The sequence below is a fragment of the Agelaius phoeniceus genome, chromosome 4, assembly GCF_051311805.1.
Source record: "Agelaius phoeniceus isolate bAgePho1 chromosome 4, bAgePho1.hap1, whole genome shotgun sequence".
NCBI lineage: Eukaryota > Metazoa > Chordata > Aves > Passeriformes > Icteridae > Agelaius > Agelaius phoeniceus.
In genome coordinates, this window is record NC_135268.1 from 11,410,182 (window position 1) to 11,431,708 (window position 21,527).

Here is a 21,527-nt window from a genome sequence, read left to right on the forward strand (position 1 = left end):
ATCACTGTGAAAAACCTTTCAGCCCTGCTTTTCAAGTCAAGAGTTTACCAAGTACAGGAAAACAACAAAACAGAAAACCACTGTGACAGCTATGTCCACCAACCTCAAAAAACTTGAATTGCTTTTAAGAAATGTAATGAACCATTTTCTCTTTCAATTCAAAGCTCCTACAGGAAATGGACCTACACTCACAAAAACCAGATATATTTTTGATTTCAAATATATATCATGCACCACAGTAAACACTGAAAAGTTAAGTGTACCCCAGTAAGCATCCACACTTAAGTACACACATACAACCAGCATCCAGCTGAACAAAAATATACTTCCAACAACAGAATTTCTCTATTAAATCCATGTTTATTGCTTAAGTTTTATCACAGTGGAGATTAAATTATGCTTAATCATCCGGTCAGTGCTTTTGTACCTTCTTTAATGCCAAAAAACCCCCACATTTTAAACCAAGTCATTCATACACTCGAAGTCTTCTCACCATCCCACCATTCATCGCCTCTGTGTGCTCCTGTAGTTGCCACGGGCTGCGAGATTGTAAAAAGGTATAGCTAAGAGGCTTATATTTATAATACCATTTTTGTGTTCAAGTATTCAGAGAGCAGCACGAGGAGCTGCCCTGCATATTAGAAACATATCTGCACTGTTATTTATTGCTGTAGGACCGAGGCTCCTGATGGAATGGTGATGAAATTTTGCATCACTGTGTATGAAGATGAGCTCAGCATCCCGTCATCATCCCAACTCCTCCCATGTTAGTGAGCGACACAAGGCAAAACCTCAGGACTTCCCTCTTTTCCCTCTCAGCCACGGGACCTCGAACTACAAATAAATAAAGCATACACTCACAACATGTGTAGTGCAAATTCCAAGTAAACAGAATGACACAGAAATAAAACTCAGAGTTGCCAACTTTGGTTCAGCAGGGCAGCAAGGATCCCGCGCCCAGCATTCCCACCCCGGGAGCGCGGGGTCCCGTGTCGGCGACAATGATTGAAGGAGGCTGCTGGGGGCAGGGGGACACGGGGCCACCTCCACAGCCAGGTGACCAGGCTTCACCCCACACATGCCACCAGCCCCAGGCAGGATGGCCGGACACAGCCCGCAGCACAGAATTCCTATTGGCAACAAGGTGGAACATGGATTGCGTGGCCCAGACTAATAGAAGGTAATGTTTCTGTTTCTCCAGAGACAACTGTTGAAAGAGAACATCTACAACATTGCGATTCAGAAAGAACTTAATGAGAATTAACAGGAAAGACATTCAACTCTGGGGGAGCGCTGTGTGGGGGTCGTTCCCTTTAAACAAACCCCAAGGAGTGGTTCGAGTCTTGCACAGCTCTGGGCCATCACAAAACTTTCTGCACTAAGCACAGAGCTAGATTTTTATAAGTTCTTTTTTTTTTTGTTGTTGCTGTTGTTTCACTTATTTTTCTTAATTATGCAAATCTACTTCCCACACAGCCATATTTGGAACTGAAATAAGACTCCCTAATATTTTTGTGGCATAAATTCCGTATGCAGAGAAAGGCGACAACATTTTGTCTCGGTTAAAGTTAGGACACACTGTAGACTTACTCAGGACCCTTTTCTCCAAAGTACTGGTAGCGAGCAGAAGAGTCATGCAGCTTTATCAGTAAAACGAGTACATATTTTTGCCATTTTTCTTCAGAGCTCTTTAAGATTATTCTTATTTTTTTTAACATTTGTTTTCTCAGTCCACAACTTGCTATTTCTCGCATAAAGACTGGGGGAAATCACTTGTGTTTTAAACAGCATTCTTGCACAACAGGTTGAACCTTCCACAAAGGAAACACAGAACTAGCACTAGAGAGTTCTCTCAGCTAAAAAGATGGAGATATTAAAATAAAAAAATAAAAGGAGAACACCTATGCAAATAAAAAGAAACCTCTCCTCATTTAGGACACATACACTGAGCTTTTAAAAGCTGAAAATTCATAAATACGGTCATTGTATAGAACTTTAGAGAATTAAGGCTTCTAAAAACTTCAGTGCCAAAATAACCTCTCTGCATATCAGTATTAAGAATAAAATATTTTCCATTTTAGGTTGTGCTTGCCTTTTTTTTTGTTGGTTTTTTTTTAAGACCTCTCTTAGTTCCGTAGAATTTTGTCACATAATATTACATACTGAAGGGGAGTGTTAGAACTGCTTATTGAGGTTTTAAGTAGTTGTTAGACTAAGTTACAGCGATAAAATTTGATTACTGATCTGATTCATTACTACTTTACATGGGGCTGTTGGCTCATTTCACCTTTTTTTCATGCTTAATGTGGCCGTTCCTTCTATACTTGCCATTGGGGATCCCGTTCTGGTAGTGTCCATTAACAGCGCTATGTTTGTCATTGGACCAGAGATGTTTGCTCTGCTTGCAGATTAACTTTGCCATCCTGGCCAAAACATAGTAAAGTAAGGCAGCACCCACTAGTAGGACCAAGGCAATATCCAGTAAGAAATACTGAAAGAGGGAGATGCTGTAAACAGCAGCACGCAGGTGCTGGGCTCCGTTGTGGCGCAGGATGTAGTTGATCCAGTACACAGTCCGGTTCACTGGGTGGCCAGGCTGGTCCTTGTGGATCTCCGACAGCCGCAGCGCCCGCTGCCGATAGCTGCGGGAGGGAAGCAAACAAGGAAGAAAGGAAAAGCTGTCATCTCATTGTGCAACTGAATCACCAGAGAAATGGACAACAGTGAGAAACCTGGGGTTGATTTTGCAATAAACCATTTCCGCCCAGGTCAGGAGTTTCGCCCAAAACTTTTGGTTTTTCACCCCAGCAGCTGACCCTGCCAATTTCTTCCTTTCCTGTCTGCAGCTTATTTACACAGGACTTGCCTTCACACCAAGGATAATTGCACAAGGGGAAGGTGATGCAACTGATGTTATCGAGGTTGCTATCAACATTCCCCCTCTCTGCTGCTTGCTCCTGACAGCCATCTCCTTTCCCAGAAAGACTCAGCTGCCATGAAAGCAAGAAGCATCAATAGCACCATGCTCCAAAGTTAGGGTTAGCCCAATACAATATACTGCCAGATAACCCCTCACTCATTTTTATCTGGATATGAATGGTATTATGAGCCAGAAAATGAAAATAACACTAAGTATAATTTTTTTTAATAATAAAATCACAGAACTTAGAGGCACTCTTCCTGAATATCTCCCCATTTTAGCTAAAACCCAAACCATGTACATGTATCTTGCTCCAGGCAGCACCACAGCCAGACTGCGCGTGTGGAGTAATCAAAACAGACACAAAGGGACCTTAGTCTGCAACACGGAATAAGTTGGGACAGGTTTGTTTCCATAATCTCTGTGCCCTCCACATGGCAACTGCTACAAAGAGCAAGCAAGACAACTGAGTTTTGGTGCTGAGCAATTAGCCCAGCACCCACACAGAAACTTCAGCTGTTGGGTAATCCTGGGAAATGGGACAAACACCCAGACTTGCCTCAACTGCACACATAAATCATAAAAGGCAGTTTTTTTCCACTGCACAACAGTTTCCTATCCATTCACACACAAGCACAATGGCTCATTCCATACCTGGGGTCATTAATAACTTTTACTAGGGCTTCATAGAGCTCACTCTCAGTCATGGTCTTCCAGTTGAGCAGAATTCCCATCCCTTTGGCCTGCACACGGGTCATAGTGTCGTAATGGTCACCGAAGAGGGGGATGCCCACCACCGGCACCCCGTGGTACATGGTCTCAAAAATGCTGTTCAAGCCTCCGTGACTGAGGAAAGCTTTGATGTTAGAGTGACCTGGAACCACAAGAGGCACCAAGGTTACAAAATGCACTTCTATCTCCTGTTGTTGAAGCACCTGGGTACAACAAATTGATCACCATGTTTCTATAACTGCAACTCTGGCAGGTTAATGTTACTGCAGCTTGTTCTGAAGTTCTACCTTGGTGAAATTCCTCCTCTGCTAAAATTCCTCATGCATTAAATCATTTCCTTACACACTGAGAGAGAGAACAGCCAAAGTAAAGAAAGAAAATTCTCATGTGTATGAGTAGTGTAAAATGATTAATGGAGTAATTCATATGCATTGCCCACTCCTGAGGAGCTGCAGGTGGTGACTCCAACAGGTCCAGCAGTACACCTGAGCAAGGGGGAGCACACTTGTATGGAAAATAATATTTTTTTAACGGCAGGACAACTGAAGTCACACTCTCCCTCAAGTTTCACATGCCTTACTTGAGCTTAGCAAGACCTGACAATCACAGCAACAGCCTCATGTGATGGGAAAAGCAGCCTGGCTGCCTCGGAGCAACCCTGTAACCAAAACAAATCTACCTGCTCTAGGAGTCATCTGCCTACTCACTACCTTCTCCAGCTCACACACACTGATGCTTAATGCACTCATCAGCTCCCGTCAGAGCTGTTTCGGGAACACACAGACATCCAGGTGTCCCAGAAGCAGTCAAATATTCAGTGGCCTCTCAGGTCCGCAAGGGGCTCAGGCACCCTTTGACAGGGAAGACAAAGAAAAATAAAATATCAAGTTTCATTTCCCCTGAGAACCTGAAGCACCTCAGTTCAACAGAAAGGTTATCAGCTTGCATCACATACCCAGGTTCTGGTAGAGCTTTCTTGTCTTTATAAAACAGTATTTACAGACTCCTAAAACTTACTCTGATGCTCAGTTTCATGACTCCTCCTTGAACAGGGCTTGAACTTAGGGAAAGCATGCAATTTGTATCAGGGAAAGACAATTAACAGAGTGGTGTTCAATTCTCTCTTCAGATCCTAATTTCATATTCTTGCTCCATGACTGCCATGACAGAAATTATCCTGGCTTTATAATAGCTGCTAATTCAGTAGAGTATTTTTGGAAGAACAAACTGAACTCAAGAGAGAATAAGCAATAAATAATGGAAACAGATACTCACCAAGGAGGTCATTTTGTGGCAACCATTCGATCAGCTTGGTATTGTTGCCTAAATTCCTTGGTTTGTTTCCTGAAAACCTAAACCAGTAACATGAAATGGAAACAGTTATCAAACCCTCCCAAGTAACTACTAAAGGATAGGGTTGTTTTTTTTCATTAGAGAGGACTGGAACTGCAACTTCAGAAAGAACCAGCTACTTTCCCAATGAAGCAAAACATACATTGTTGGAACTCTGGTTACTGAACAAAGAATCCACAACACATCTTTGCAACTGGCCTGTACTTCTGTACCTTGAAAAAAGCCTAAATTATTTATGCTAAGTTATATAAAAGCAATTAATTATGCTAACTAGATAGTTTCTTTATGCCCTAACTAGAAGAGCATAAAAACCTACAAAAATCCCTCGATTTAACATCATGACATTAAGACAACCAAGTAGTACTCACTACTTTTCTGTCCAACACACAGGTCCATGATCTAAGGAGCAAAACCAAACCCCAAAAACTCCAAGTTACAGCTGACTGATCTATAAATACCTAAATTTTAATAGAAGGCTTTAAATGAAATTGTTGGGTTGGCATTAAAAAAAAAGCTGTCCTTATGAAAAATCCTCCAGATTTATTTACTACAAAACATGGATGCTTCCTAAAGAGGCATATTCCAGGGAAAACATAGTAAAAGGAGAGAAGAAAAGCAGTGAGATAAATTGGTATTATTAATTAGAAGCCAAGCAGTGTTGTGGGATTCATAAGAAAACAAAGGCTCTACTCCAAACAAAAACTGATGTTATCTTCACTACCACAGATTCTGTGCCAGAGCCTGAAAGCATTCTATTTTTCCTGTTCATTAGTGGGATTTGATCCTTGAACTACAGACAGCAGCAAGGACATTCCTTAAAATATTGTGGAGAACAGGCCACCAAAACTATTAATACAACTCCAAGAGTGTGGCAGGGTTGTGAGACACCTACATGAAGTGTAAGACACTGAATATTTGAAAAACAAGAAATAGTTCACATGAACTCCACCAAATCATATCAGAGATGCTTGACACCAAGCAGAGCTGACTAAACATTTTTTGGATTTTTACAGGGAGTTGTGAGCACCACTCAAGACGTTTTTAGAACTAAGAATGCTTCTTACTGACTCTGACTTCTGAAAATTTCTCCTCCTTCAATTTCTCACAGAGAACAAGCAAGTGGGAAAATCAATAATGAAAGGCTGTGTTTACACATAAAAAGAGGAAAAGGGCCCAAAAGAGTGAGAGAAAAGGGAAAGAAGAAAGAAAATGGAGGCTTTTCATCATCAGAATTCATTCTTGAGCCCTGGGGTAGTTCCTTCATCAAAAATAGGGACAGTAGGTCCTAAATGTTATAACCTTAGCTTGTTTTCACTGTCCCTAATCCTTCCAAGGACATAAACTCAGCCTAGGAGTGTAACCACGCCTTATTCTGCCACAACAGTAACTGCTTCTCCTTGTTACCAGGATATTGCAGTATTTTCATGTTGAGTGTTTTTCAGGAGTGCCACATCGTCTGTGCCACCCAGGCAGCCTCAACTCCAGTGGCAAACAAGCACTCTCCAAACCACCCCAAGTTGCTCCAACAGTGCCTTTACCTCCAGATGACCCTCTGGGGCAGCCTTGCCAGGGCATGTGCCAACTTATTGGCGATGTCTTCTGACAGGTACTTGACTCCAGCACCAAAGGAGACGAGGACAAAGCCGTTCTCGTGAGCGCCGCTCACCCACGCCTGCAGATCCTGTGGGAAACAAAGTTCACACTGAGCACTGCAGGCAAAGCACATGAACGGTAAGGAAACGTGGCTGTGAATGAGCAGTTGGTGGTGCATTTGATGCTTGAGAAGCCAAGGTTCACAAATCTCAAACATCCTAGAAGTCACTGGGAACAATGGCTCAAGATTCAGAATCCAGAGCAGAGGTGACAAAAAGCAAAACTCTTCCGTGTTTGTTTTAGCTGCACTATTAACCACCAACGGCTTCAGACAATTTGTCCCTCCTTAAATGAGCAGTTGACACACATGCACAAGTTACCAGGCTGCATTTTAACTCAGCAAGGCATAAATAGATCCATCTCATAGTATCAGCTTGGAAGCCCTGCACAGGGGAAGTGTGAATGAAGCCTGGGACTCAGCTGTGTCATTTCCAGCCTTTAGCAATGGGAGAGTGCTTCAAAAGCCTCGTTTTGCTTTCATTTATATAAAAAGAATAAATACCACTTGAAAGAAGCCAGAGCTTCTAAAAACACTGTCAGTTCCTACTGCACAAGGAGTAAAGAAAATATACCTTTTACTTTTTAAAGCATGAATTTAAATTCTGGGTTTTTCCTAACACACATCAGTCGGAAGAAGAATATCTCAGGATATGGTTTAATTCTGGTCTCATCAAGTTTAAGCACAAGCCTGCTCAACACCAGTGCAGCAATAGGAAATGTGCAAAGAGAAAGTGAAGAGCCCTGCTCACAATGTGCCTCTTGTCCTGGTAATAAATAGGAGGGCAGACAGTAATGGAGTAACGCCGAGCTGTCGTATCCCAGCACAAAATCCAGCACGCTGCACCGGGGGCTGTGTACTGCTCTCTGCTGTAAAGCAAAATAATTTCCATTTTCTTTAAATCCACTGCTTGTCCTTCTCCAATGCACTCTTTTCCTTTTTTTTGTTCATGTGGAGAGAGAGGGAGAAGGCAAAGGAGGGGAAGTGGCTCTGACCTGCCTCAAAGCTGAATCATTTATTAGGGCCTGAACTTCTGACACCAAAGTTTCCAAGTGGTTTTGTGATTTATTTAAAGCTCGTCCTTGAATCTTACTTCAGGACCTAAGGCACACTGCAAATGTCATTATATTAGTCACTGTAGTGCTTCAGCTAGTTACATCTTCAAGTCTTTCCCATCAGCTGTTTAAAGCTAAAGAGAAAATAACTTTTTGTGGGCTCTAGGACAAACCATCCTGAAAAGCTCAATATTCACAGGTCCTGGTCTTCACAGGGCACTCACCCAGCCAAAGCCAGAGGTGAATGGGACAAAGGACCTGATGTCAAAAAGCTCCAAGTGCTTCCTGCTTTCTTCACTTTAGCCTTTATGGGTTTGACCTTTGGCAATGCCAGGTCCCTCAGAGCAGAGGGAAAGTCTAAATTAACTGGACATAGACTACTTACACAGGGCCTGATAGGATGAACCCAGAAATGCCAGGTGCCTGGAAACTGGTGTGGAATGGGTGAGGAAACAGGAAAAATAACAAGTGTCACTTGTGCTTTTATAGCGGAAAACCCATGGAGCAGTCTACTAAGCTCCAATTTGATCCCTAGAAAGTGATGGAAAAGAATCCTAGACCATCCTGGCATCAGAAGGTCCTACCTGTGACTACCTCTCCTTGGCCAGACACTTGATTTCTGCTGCTGGAAAGGAGCCTGTTCTAGCTGAGAACGGGCTCCCAATGCCACTGCTCCTCTGTGCTTTATGAGAAATTCTGGGAGAATTCACAGACCCCATGTATTCACACAGTAACAATTACACTTCATTATAGAAGCATAGAGGAAGTATTTCCCTGTAATGGAATTTCTAAAATAGCATTCAAAAAAACCCCGTATACAATACAAATAGCTGCTAAGTACTTATAATTTTATGTACAAGAAGAATAATTTTTAAAAAAGGAATTTTGTCACCTACAGACTTTTGCATTTTGCTGTGCAACAGGAAAGCAACCCTGTGTTATGGTGGTTTCATAGCCAAGCCTCTGTAATCCTTCCCTTTGAAGGTAATCCCACTGCTTCAGTGGAACATCACATGGACAAAGGTGAATTTAAAATCTTGACAAGCTTGGTCTTGGCAAGACAAGATCCTACCATCAGGCCGAAAGCATGGGATTTGTTTGTCATATAAAATGTGATTACATTAAAAAAAAAAAAGCTGGAATACTGAGAAAAAAAATAGTTTTTATCAACAGAACCTTAATATCCAGACCAGAGCTGGATGATGCCTGGCCAAAGCTGAAGCAGAGGAACCTAATGGAGTATCCTTTAGAATGGTAAGTTAGAAAGAACGCAATTTATTCCTCAGGGTCAAAACTGCCCAGTGCCAACCTCAGGACGACCCAGAGAGTTTGATCTCAGCTTGGTGTGTTTTGACATCATCTGGAAAGTTCTTTCCTACCCCAGATTTTATCTGTGTTTTACATGATGCTGTTAGCAAGAGGAATTGTTTACCTGCCCTCTGACCAGCAGCCCCTTCCCAATCTGCTTCCCCAGAGGGGTGCTGGACATCATTGCTGCAGAACATCAGCTACAGACTTGTCGGGATGAAGGTTTTTCCTGCAAACATCTGTATCATTCCTAGCATAACACAGCCCTGATTCAAGGGGATCACTACAAATGTAGGGAGCTGGGTAAAAAATAGGTTATGGAAAAGAGGGAACTTACACTGCATCCTCTTAGAGCTCCCCAAGTCTGTGACCTGGATGATTATTATTCCATTATTCCCAGGTCCTTAAACTTACTGTAATTATCTCTGTGACAGCTTTTTAGCATGGAATTTCTATACAGAGGAGCAAGTGAAACTGAATCCAAGCGAGTTGCATTGCCAGGCCTCTGGTTTTAAGACACATCTGAGTGTCCTGGTACAATCAGCCAGGCCATGGCACAAAGCCTCAGTATTTTCTTGTATTTTGCCTGCTCTTTGTGCAGTACACAAGGTGTAGCTGAGATACCCACAGCAGATAAAGAGCAGGCTGTGCTCTTGGCACATCTCTGAAAGGGATTGAATACTTCAGCAGCACTGTGACTGTGGCTGTCAATGTCACTTCATTCTTGCATGTACACTCGTAATGATCACCAAAGAGAAGCTGGGAGCAAGGCTCACAGAACCTGAGCACTGGAAAAAGCACACACTGATGCCACAGAACAGTTTTTTCTGCCTACAATTTCAGCAGGCCTCAGTCACCTTCCTACCTTTCGACTCTCCGGGGCCATATTAGCCCTAACATCCCCCACAGCAGCCTCGATGAACCCACCAAAAAAGCCCTCAGAGACACCCAAGTTCATCCCCATGAATTCACCCCTTTCTTCGTCTTAAATCCACTTACACTTTTGACCTCCAGCACATTCTGCCCGGCGATCTAATTACTCTCTGTATGAAAAGGCACTGAGTCAGGATGAGTCATTAGAGCCACCCTCATTAAAATCAGCATTCCCTGGTTGGGCAGCACTTCACAGCTCCTGCCTTGCAGCACACACGCCTCCTGCCCACTTTAAAGGATTTCCAGGTTTCCAATAAACTCAGGATGGTTTTCTTTTAACACAAGGAAAGGAAATTACCATTTTGGAGAAAAAAGTCGGGGGAGGGAGTTTGTTACATGATGAGCTGCTTTGAGCCTTCCTCAAACTCTGATTCAAACTTCAACTGAGCACAGAAGTGAGAAGTTAATGCAAACTTAAGATATAAATCATCAGGACATGCACTTCTTTAAATGGCTCTTCCTTTCAGTGACTGGAAGAGAACACCATACCCTCTCCCTCACACAGAAATAAGTAATTTTCAGGTTTTCTTAAAACTGAAAATTACAAGGGTTGAGGCAAGGGTTTTTTCCTTCTAAGTCCTAGCACAGCCAAGAGACAACATTGCCTTGCTGAGGCTACACTGCCAACTTGACAAACCCAGCAGTGACTTAGAAACAGGGATCAGGCTCTTCCCTTCCAAACCAGCAATCAACCTGAAGGAATTATAACCCCCAAACCTGGATGAACTTGACACAAAACTGCCAATAGAAATGTATAATGAACAATCAGAACAGACATTCCCAGAGCTTGTGTACATCATGTCCATTGAAAATGTAGGCCTGGCAAGCCTAATACAGCACATTCACATTCTGAATTGAACTGTAAACTAAGTTTTCCAGCTCAATTTTGCTTTTCATGCAGTTACAGCTTTATACACATTCATAATAAAGGACCACCTAATACACATATTATAACCAATTCAAATTTTCACTTAAACAGTTTAAAAAAAATAATAAATAATGCAAATATCACCCGATACCTATATTAATTACAATTTTCTCCAAAGTTATTTTAAAAAGAAATAAAAACTGCATACTAAAGCATAAAAAACTCAAAGGGCCTCTACTCAAAACACTGTGCCCAGCCCTGCCAGGTCTCTGCTTGTTTCCATCAAGTTCTGTGCAAATCCATGTCCTTTGGGAGAAATAGTACAGGACTCTGTGCTTGAATAGGGACAAGAAGCACTTATTGATCCATGCTGTACTATAGGAGCGAGGGGGGAGGAATAAAGACATAAAATCCATCTTTTGACCAGTGTGAGACAGGAATACTATTGTGCCAGCCCCACTGTGTGGGCTTTGTTCTGCCTGGTTGTCTAATTAGCCATTCTCTGCAGGCCCCGGTGCTGAACACACAGCTGTGAGCAGGGAGCGAGGGCCCAGCTGGCAGTAACCAGTGGTGCCTAATACTGAGCTTTGTTTCAAATAAACAAAGTGCACAAATACAAACATAACTGGGTGTAATATCCGAAGCTTCCCCTGTTCAGCTGCTCCATTCAAATGTGCAATAGCACAAACGCCTGTTCTTCGGATATGGTTGCAAACCACCCTTTCCCCAAGGCAGAGCACAGGCATCCTATGCAACTTCTACAAAATGCTGCTAAGAGCAGAGAAAACCAGATCTATTTTAAATTAAGAAGCCACATTAAGCCATCTTTAGAAAAGAGGTACTCACTGATAAATTAACAGAAAGGTATAAAGATTTTTTTTTGAGTGCCTAAATTTTTCTGCTGTCCTCTGAATAGTATTTCTCTCATGTGACATAGTTCAATCCTGTATTAATACATTTTTATTTCAGATTTTACTAACACAATGTATCAGAACAGGTGGTCTAAGGTCATACAGGTGCACTTATACAACCTTTACTATCACAAAACAAACAAAATAGTATCGTATAACCTGAAAGTTATAAAACCCCATAATTCCACAGGAAACTCAGAGAAACTATCACTCCAGGCAAAGTAAGCTGTTTGTATTTACTTGCCATGAATTTTAAGTCAGTCTAGAACCAAAAATAGGAGTTTTTATTTGCTTGGAGCAGCAAAGGACACAGAAGAGGCCAGTGCACACAGAGGGCACGAGGCAGAGGATGGAGTCAGCCTCCCTGACTCCGCACATCCAGCTGCTTCTGCTGGCTCCGCATCGCCCAGCGCCTCGCTCAGACTCCCAAGGTGATTTTCCACTGCTTGAACTCCTGCCTTGTAAAAACTAGGGGCCACTAGGCAAAAGCCATTCTCTCATTTTATCAGGACTTGCTCCTTTCCGTATCACCCATCTTAATTAAGTTCTTAGTTCAATTAAGGGCAGACACGCAGTTCCCAATGAGGATGGGACCCTCCCAAGCCCCCATGTCCCTCTCCATTAATGACAAGTTAATTCTTCTCTCCCCTAGGCTTTATTAATGAACTCTACCATATACAACAAGTGCATGCAGTTAATATTCACACCATTTTTCCATATTTCGTAATTCATACTGGCACAGAGTGAGCTAACTCCAAAAACAATACATTGTGCCCATTGAAGAAGCGTACCCAGACTGTGGCATTAGACTAAATCCCTGCTTTCTTGCCAGCTAAGAAGAAAGACTTAATCTGGTTTTTTGCTACCTGTTGGGAAACAAACTCTTAAAATCTGAACTGTTTCCTAACAGAAACCCAAACATTGCGAAGTACAGTCACCACATACTAATCTGACATTGCTGTTAGCATTTCCAGTATTAGACACAGATTGAACCCTGCTGAAAAACAGACATTTTCCTGCCATCTTTTTCAACTAATTATTTGCTGGTTTTATATATACACCACTGTGTATCTGCCTTCTCCACAACATATGAGGTATAAAATTAAGTTTAAAAAAAAAGTCTTTAAAATCCTACAAAGCTTTCCAGTGCCTAGAATGTTGTATTTTCTGATCCCAGACCTTAACTGCCTTTTCCCATTTAGCATCCAAGAGGGACAGCAAGTTTAAGTCCATTTAATTTTAAAGAGGAATGTAATTCTCACTCCAAACCAGAGTGAGGAAATGCAGTCCCTCAAGCCTTGACTGCTTCACCTGAGCCCCCTCCAGAGCTGCAGGCATATCCAGTGAAGCTCTGGGAACAGGCTCTACCCAAAGCTAGAGGTCAACCAGGAAAGTGCCATGCAAGGACTTCCCTGGTGCAAAAATCCATTACTCACCAGAGCTCTGGCAAGCACCCTGGGAAAGCAACCTTGCCTTTCAAATGAATGGGAGGAGTGGAAAACAAGGAGCTTGCCCTTCAGGAGAGGTTATTAAAATCACTGCAAAGGGATCCTCACACCCAGGGTTCCAATTGAAAACCTTGCTGGCATTACCCCACAAGCAGCATTCTGTTAAAAACACCCCCAAAACCACTTTCCTAAGCAGGAATGAAAAACTTGATTATCAAATGGAAATGCAAACCAAGGTCTTACCAACCCTCTGAGCTGCTCCATACAGAGGAAAAAACTCTACAGGCATTAAGAATAAAACAGTACCAAGTATGGAGACTGTTTTTACTTATTCTGCCTACAGAACAAAGTCAAACAAAATTGGTGAAAATACAGTTAAAAAGAAAATTGACAAGAAGCTAAATTATAAATACAGACCTCTGGACTATAGATACTGACATACACCCCCACCCATAAATCCACATGATAATCTCATTTAACTGAGAAATTTTGTCTGTCATTGTTCTAGTATGACACCTGTGCTCTGTGGATGGTAGGACATAGGAACTCTAAACTGGAGCTTTAAATCCTTTAATCTAACAACTGCAATTTCTTATTCATTTTCCTCTTCAGATAAAACAGGTTTTCGTTCTTCCTGGGGTTTACCTCCTCCCTTCTCTTTTTTTTAACAGCTTTATAAATACACGTAAAGTGCATATATATATAAATATGCATACATATATATATGTACACAATACCCATATATATTTCTATTATATTTATATTAAAAAAGCCATCACTCACCACAATTTCTTTGAAAATGCTAAGGTCAGCTGGCTTCTGAGCCTGTGTAAAACCCACACCTTCCAACCAGACTCCCCTTGGTCAGGGTAAGCAGCAGAACACACTGCCTGCAGAATTCCCCTTGGGAAGGCTCAGGAAGATGTCTCCTCACAAAGCTGGAGACACCTCATCCCCCAAAGCAAGGTGTTAGCCATAAACAAATTATCCACTTCACCTTTAAGCAACTAGGACATCTGAAAAGCTGTCTTGATTAATGATTTTTTTTTCGAGTCAATAATATTAATAATTAGGTTTGCTACTTGTAAATGTCAAGCTTTGAGCACATCCCAACTTCCCAAATTATAGCAGTATGGTACCCAAACTCAAGGATATTACAAATACCCCAGGAAAAAGAACACCCTTTAAAATAAATTCCTACCTTCTGTTTTATGTTATAAATGGGAGAAATATGGGAAAAACACTGGCTTGTTATTTGTCCTCAACGGAGGTCATTCCTCAAAATTTTCCAAGAGACACTCACTTAAACCACTGCACGTTCCCAAACTGAATAAATCTTGTTAGTTTGTGTGTTGCAATATGAACATGATAAACTAGAATATTTAAAACCACAAAGCCTATTTACAGTAGTAGCTTAATAAAGTGTTGGGTTGCTAGGGGCTTTTTTTTTTGTATGAATGAAAAAAAAAACAGTCACTTCTCTTGGTTTTAGCTTTCAGCTTTCATCATCTGACCTATCCAACATCTAAGGTCTGCAACTTCTATTTTCCATTCCCAATATAAACAACTGCTTGAACTCAACAAATAACCAGCCTGGATTGTAATCCATGAACCAAGTAAACTCACTTTTTGATGGACAGCACAGGCTCACTGCAGGTTTGGTCAGCTCATGGGATGCCAGCTTTATGCCTGGCACATGCACCTGGAGAACCTGCCTTCCTCACAAATTTAACTGGAGACACAACCAAGCTCCAAAATCAGCCTTGTGTGCTTTTCCCAGTGTCTTGCACTAAACAGCTACTGAGTCAACATTTCTTCCCAAATTTAAAACGCAGCAGTACAGCAGACCAGACATGGTTTACCAACCCAGTTCTGCTGGAGCAGCTGAGACTGGACACTACAGTTTTAGGACAGTGGGTACAACTCTTTCTTGTGGATCAAAACATCAAATTCTGGGGGGAAGAAGCTTTATCTAAAACAAATTTCAGAGCTAAAAGACATGATCATACAGTTCAGTACAGAATTCACACAGTGCTGCATCATCTCCACTATCCTTAAAAGACTTTTTGCCTCCCCAGCTGACAACCACAGGCATTTCCAAACAGCTCTGGAAATGCTTTACATCATCAGGAACTTACTGTCCAAACGGGTCTGTAAGAACCATTCCCCGGACTTTAAAAATAATACTAAAGTGATGGTACTATGCCATGCACAACAGTCCACTGCTACAGTCTGCAAAGGCTTATAGATGCGTCCTTGAATCTGAATGAAGGAGAAAAACCACGTTTAAGGAATAAAACATCTCTTGATTCTCCCACCCCTTGTTCAAGATACATATCAGTATCAGCTAACACACCGAGTAAACATACAAGTGTCAGCAAGGCTCAGAGAGGGAAAAAAACCAAGAAAACAAACAAAAAAATACCAAAATACTTTTTAGTGAAGATATTTCAAAGGCACCAATTTGCTGCATAGACTTTGATCTCTATAATAACGAGCTCAGATAAGAGATGTCCATGGAGGAGTGAGGAAGTTCCTGTAATTATCTGTTGACAGCTGCAACTGTAAGGACAAGTTATTACTCCAAAATGAGAGCACCCTCCTCTGCAGCATGAATTCAGTTTCCTCATGGATTGAGTACTTCCCAAGGCAGCTGCTTGGAGCACCCCTCAGCTTCCTGCCCTGATTCAGGGACTTATCAGGCCGATTAATGCCTGGTATGCACCAACCTGGTCACAAGGCAGAAATGCCAGAGAAGAGGCTTCCCAAAAGAGTGTCCCTTTAAAAAGCCAGCTTCATTCAGGTCCCTCTGGAGAAGTGTAGTGAGGAAGAGGCAGAGGAGCCTGTGATTTTCCTAATGGCCCATGACAGTTATCTGCAAAATGCTGCCAGGGAACACCATACCCTCAATAGTTTAAGGCACTGAGGACCTTAAGAACTTGATAGCCAGTCTCTTTCTAGCTTTTCATCCTTTGAGGCTAGTTCTGTTCACACTGTCCTCTAAATAATTCAGCATATGGTTTGATTAGATATGTACACAAATCCTGGACTCTGCACCCACCACCCATAAGCAAAATAAAATTTCACAAGCACGTGGGATAAGTCACCTTAACCATCTCCTCGTCTTTTACTGAGCAGCACAGCACACTTCATGCAAGAAGCACCATCCAAACCCAGTTTAACCAGCGAAAACGTCACACTGGCTCTCACAGATAACAACCACAATCGCCTATGCAGAGCTTGGCAAAGCCACCATCAGCCCTCCCAGCACGGCAGAGCCGAGTGACAGGGTGTGCTCACTTCATCCCCCCGCAGCAGGGATCCCAAGGGGCGATGTGCCATGCTCAGGCACTTCAGCCACTGCCTGCCCGGGTGGGGCTGCCCCTGCCCTGCCGAGGAGGGAGCCCAAGGCGCCGCAGGGAGCCGGGCAGAGCGGTGACCTCCAAAGGAGCCGCTGCTCTCGCCGCTGGCTCCCCCTCCTTGGCACGCCGAACACTGCGACTTGCCGAGGGACACTGCGCCAAGCGCAGCCCGACACCAGGGCACTCACTGGCCGGGAGGGAGAGAAGCGAGCAGGATCGGAGCCTTCCTGAGGCATCCGGGCAAGCTGCAACCCAAAGGCACGCTCGCAGTTTGTGTGCCACAGCCGGAGGCTGCAGCGTAATTGCTACAGAGCTCAGCAGCAACTAGAAATCGTACTTGACACACGCTAACTGTAGGAGCAGCAGGGACGATGTGCCCCAGGATCGAAATATTAATGCAGATGGGACAGCAAAGCTGGGTCAGGTTATGTATTTTTACATATACACACACGTACATGTAAAAAATACAGTATTAACACAGATGACCAGCAAAGTTGGATCAGGTTTGTTTCCCCTCACACTGTTACACAACATGAATATTGAGTGCCCACTGCTACATGCTACCTTTAAATCTGTGTTTTTCCAACTTTTCTTTCAAGAAGCTCAGGGAACATGTGCAGAATCTGAGCAGCCACAAAACAGAGCTACCCCATCCCCTGGAATGAAAGAATGGCTGCCATGTAACACCTTAAAAGATCTTGACCTTCATCTCCTCATTGACTGCTTGTTAGTTCCTGCCTCTTATTTTAAAGATGCTGGTTATGAGCAGAAAGCTAGAAGTTTTAACTAACGTTAAAATAGGCATTCCATTATGATTAAACATCTACTTGGTTATTTTTGGTGAGGGAGGAAAAAAAGGAAAACACTGTTGACAACACAGGGGTGCCACTACTGAGGTGCCCAGGTAGTCTGAGCAGGTATTTTGGACTTGAAAGAAGACCCCTGATTTTTTCCCCAATACTTCTCTAGCAGACAAAGTTAGGCTACTTACATGCAGTTTTGGTGAATTCAAGACACCTGAAAGACTTCTAATAACAGCTTTAGTGGGCACATTTTAGCTGCTGTGTCCTGCTACAAGCTCCCCTTTTCTAATCATCATCCATGGACAAGAAAATGACTTGAGAGAGCTGCTGAAGCATCACCAATTCCAGCCCAGCATAGAAACATGAACTCTGCTTCTGGCTCACCTTAATGCACCAAACTAGAAGCTGCAGAAAATAAATTAGCCAAGGCTGCTGCCTCGGAGATGCAGCAAGAGCAGAGAGCAGCCGCAGCACACGCGCTACCCGCACTCGCAGCTCTCATCTGCCAGGACAGAGGGACACTTAGGAATTGCATCCAATTGCTCAGCAAACACAAACTGATTGCCCAGTAATTTACCTACAATACACACCACAGGGGGATGTGTAACAGTTTCGGCATGAACAAATGACAGGATAAAAAAGGAATATGCTCACTTTGTCCCTCTCTCGCTTTCAATGAAAACTCATGCTTCAAACACTAAGAGAGAATTGCCTGATAAAATTGAAAAAGTAAATAATGTCTCAGCTCACTAATAATTATAGGCAGTTTCTTTCCCCCTCTGTAACAAATATTTCCCACCATTTACTTGAAACAGACACTACAGGTCTTTTTCAAGGTCACTATCCTGTTACACTGAACATCAAAAGACAAAACAGACAGTGTTAACCTCATTGCCCAAATCGATTATGCAAATACCCTTTTTCTCTTACAGGAAAAGAAATATCAGTCTGGAAAACAAAAGAAAAACAATCCAGCCAGCAAAGTTTTCCTGGAGGGAAAATAGGGATGAACTTTTAGACAGCACAAGGGTACCTTCAGTCTGCTTTCTCAGGATACCTGACCCTTCCTTAACACAAACACACTGCAGCACATGTGTAAACAGCCACTTAGAAGCAGCACTGCTATGGTCATCTCTGATGACACTCTGGAGAACAGACAATAGCACCTTTCATACAATAACCAAAGGCTGAAACAGCCATTTTAAGAAGCAAATTGTTGAACACTGCAGGTTTACCCAGTCCTTTGTATCATCCAGCCGAAAGCATCCATTAAAAATCCCCTCCAATTCAAGATCTATTTGTTTATGTACACATAAACCAAAGTGCAAATGACATTGTTTTCTGTGAGATTGTTCTGCCTGTCACTCACCACTGTATTGCTCAACAGAGGCAATCTTAGGTATAACATATCACAGATCACTGAACTAATCAAACTTAATAATTAATCTGTGCAGCCAGGATTTCTGGAGCCAGTCCAGTCACTATCACTGTTTCAGTCTGAAGTTCTGAGCCTGATGTTGTGCAGGTGCACAGTAAAAATTCATATCTGAGTGCAGCCTTAGTGCTATTTTGGCCAACTCTTAGCTCCATTTCTCACTCAGTACAGTCTTTCCAGGCTCATGTATTCCTAGTCTTAGAGTCATTATCAAACCTAAGGGGGGTACAAAAACAAATACCATAAAAACACCCATACCATGAAGTTACCTAGCATAAACTATCAGCAGGCTTCTTAAAGCAAAAAACAGTATTCAAACATTCTCCCTCAGGTTCATTTTAAACCATGTCTGGTTAAAAGCTACTGATGTGATTTCCAAGGCAGAGTGCACTGTTTCTCACCTCTAGTGCAGCATTAAACACCTCACTCAAAAGCAAAATACTTCCTGCATCCAAAAATTATTCATTTTGTTGAATTTGCAACCAACAGTTCCCCTCATCACCACATGAAGTGACTTCCCCAGAATATTTCACCAAGCAGCAAGAACAGGTCCCACCTGAAAAATCACTGACATGAAGTCAAGCAGAAAGCACAGGAATTACTGTAAAACTCAGCAAACCTTACTTCTGGCAGAGGGCTGGCCGGCTTCGTTAGGATTCCTCCCACATAAACAACGTTGGGTAGCGTAGGTCTCGGAAACTCCAGTGCTACATCAGTACAAAGCATCCACAGGCTGGATCCATGGACCAAGTCATACATGGACCGCTCTGGAAGAACCTTGTGTTTCTGCATTATCCTTTCATATTTTGGCAGAACCAAAAAACTGACTCCAAATCTTGAAATAAGATAAACAACAGTATTTTTAATCCTCTCGAATAGGTTCATGTGATCTGTGAGCAGCGAGTTAAATTCTGGAACGTAGGACAGGGGAGCTGGAGCGCCCACTTCTGCTGGATACCAGAGGCCTGTGGAAAACACGGCGTACTTAACCCCCAAAAGATGGGCTATAACAAATCCACACATCTCATTGGGATCTACCAGGAGCAGGTCAAAGTTCTCCTGTTTGAGGGCACGCATGAGGTTGCGGTTGCCGACGATCATGTCGCAGTTCTTGGAGTAGTGATCCAGGATATCAAAGAGTTCGAGGGCGGTCAGCCTCCCCGAGAAGATACTCCTCATCTTGGACTGGAGGAAATCATCTGAGGTGCTGCTGTTAAAGATCCCTGGGTAGCGCTGCAGTCTGTAGTGATTAGATGGAGGAATCTCTCTGCCCTCAGAGAGGAGAAACACTGTCTGGTGACCTTGGTCATGCAAGGCTGAGGCCAGAGTCTTGAAAATATAAAGATGGCTTTCAAACATAATTGGCGGCACAACAACGATTTTGGCAGCCCTCGCTATCCCAACAGCACTCCACAGGAGAATGAAGGCTGGAGCGTACGGCTTCATAGCTGCAAGGAGAAATAAGAGCATTACATCACAGACAACAGGACTGCACTTTGCTGCTTAAGTTTGCATGGTTACAAGTCCTTCTCTGATAGTTACCCACAGGCTTCAAGATGTCCTCCTTCAAGCTGCGACTTTACTCTGATTTTAGCATAACATTATCTGGGGTTTTGTTTTCACATAAGCTAACAGGTCAGAGAATATAGAGGACTTTTTTCCTCCTAAAAGGACATGCAAATTCCTGCCATGTTTTCCTTTAGTATCAATGATGATCAGATACATAGGAGTGGAAAGCAAAAAATCAGGCAGGAAGATGCTACCACTTTGAGTAAGAACCAACTCTGAGCCTCCAAAAATGACATTCTGCTTACAAGAACAAGTGTAATAACAGGAGTTAGTACTGCACACGTGAACGTGGCAACTTCCACTGAAGTACTTGACTCTCAACCTACTTCAATCAGCACTTAAATACCCACTTGAACACCAGCTGAAAAACCCCACTGCCATCCTGAGAGCACTGTTCCTGACAGCAGCACACTGCTGGGGAAAGGGAAAATACTTTTCACACATGGCTGGGTGATTTAAAATGCTGCACGCAGCAGAGGAAAGCAAAGTGCCTCAGAAGCACAAAAAGGACATGTCAGAAAATCCTCAGTCACCATCACCCTCCTAGGACAGAGAAATGAGTACAAGCCAAACCAAACAATCTGCTCTTGTCTCATGCCAAACCAATCCAGGTGGAAGCCCGAGTCTGTTGCAGTGTCCTTTCTAAATAAAAACAACAGATAACACTGCTACTCAGTCCTTATCTCCTTATGGTATAGCCATATAACCCTCCTACAACCCTCCTCCCTCCTGATACTGCTCAGGACTTTCTCTTAGTTAATGTTACATGGGTTACTAGCTAACAAATAGATCATTTCATATAGCTATTTATAAATTACTATATTCCTATATGCTTATTATGTAAAAATTTTAAGGGTTTTTTGAGTTATATTACTCTGTAGTGAGTTTTCTGAAGGATGTCCCTTTTAGATAGCTGTAGGCAGCAGATAGATCTCACCTGAGCTTCTTTTTCCCTCAGCTCCCTCAGTTACTTCTCACAAGAATTATTCTACAGATCCTTCACCAGCTTCACTGCCCTTGTCAGGATGTGCTCCAGCACCTCCACATGGTTCATGAGGCGAGAGGCCCAGAACTGGACACAGCACTCCAGGTGTGGTCTCAAAGGGCCAGTCACAGATGGAGAATCACTGCCCTGGCCCATGCTCACTTATCCTGAACAGGACCCTGCTGGAGGGTAAT

General features: G+C 42.7%; 1 protein-coding gene across 3 annotated transcripts in view; it reads right to left on the reverse strand.

Moving 5' to 3' along the window:
• Window positions 1–340: 340 nt before the first annotated feature.
• The window catches only part of UGT8 (UDP glycosyltransferase 8), a 35,043-nt gene continuing 13,856 nt past the window's right edge, over window positions 341–21,527 (reverse strand). For all 3 annotated transcript variants that reach the window (XM_077176790.1, XM_054632952.2, XM_054632953.2), the window contains exons 2-6: window positions 19,404–20,227; window positions 6,544–6,686; window positions 4,928–5,004; window positions 3,575–3,794; window positions 341–2,642 (exon numbers count right to left, since the gene is read on the reverse strand). In XM_077176790.1, coding sequence (XP_077032905.1) covers window positions 2,279–2,642; window positions 3,575–3,794; window positions 4,928–5,004; window positions 6,544–6,686; window positions 19,404–20,227 — 1,628 coding nt within the window. In that variant the 3' untranslated portion in view covers window positions 341–2,278. The remainder of the gene's footprint in view (window positions 2,643–3,574; window positions 3,795–4,927; window positions 5,005–6,543; window positions 6,687–19,403; window positions 20,228–21,527) is intronic.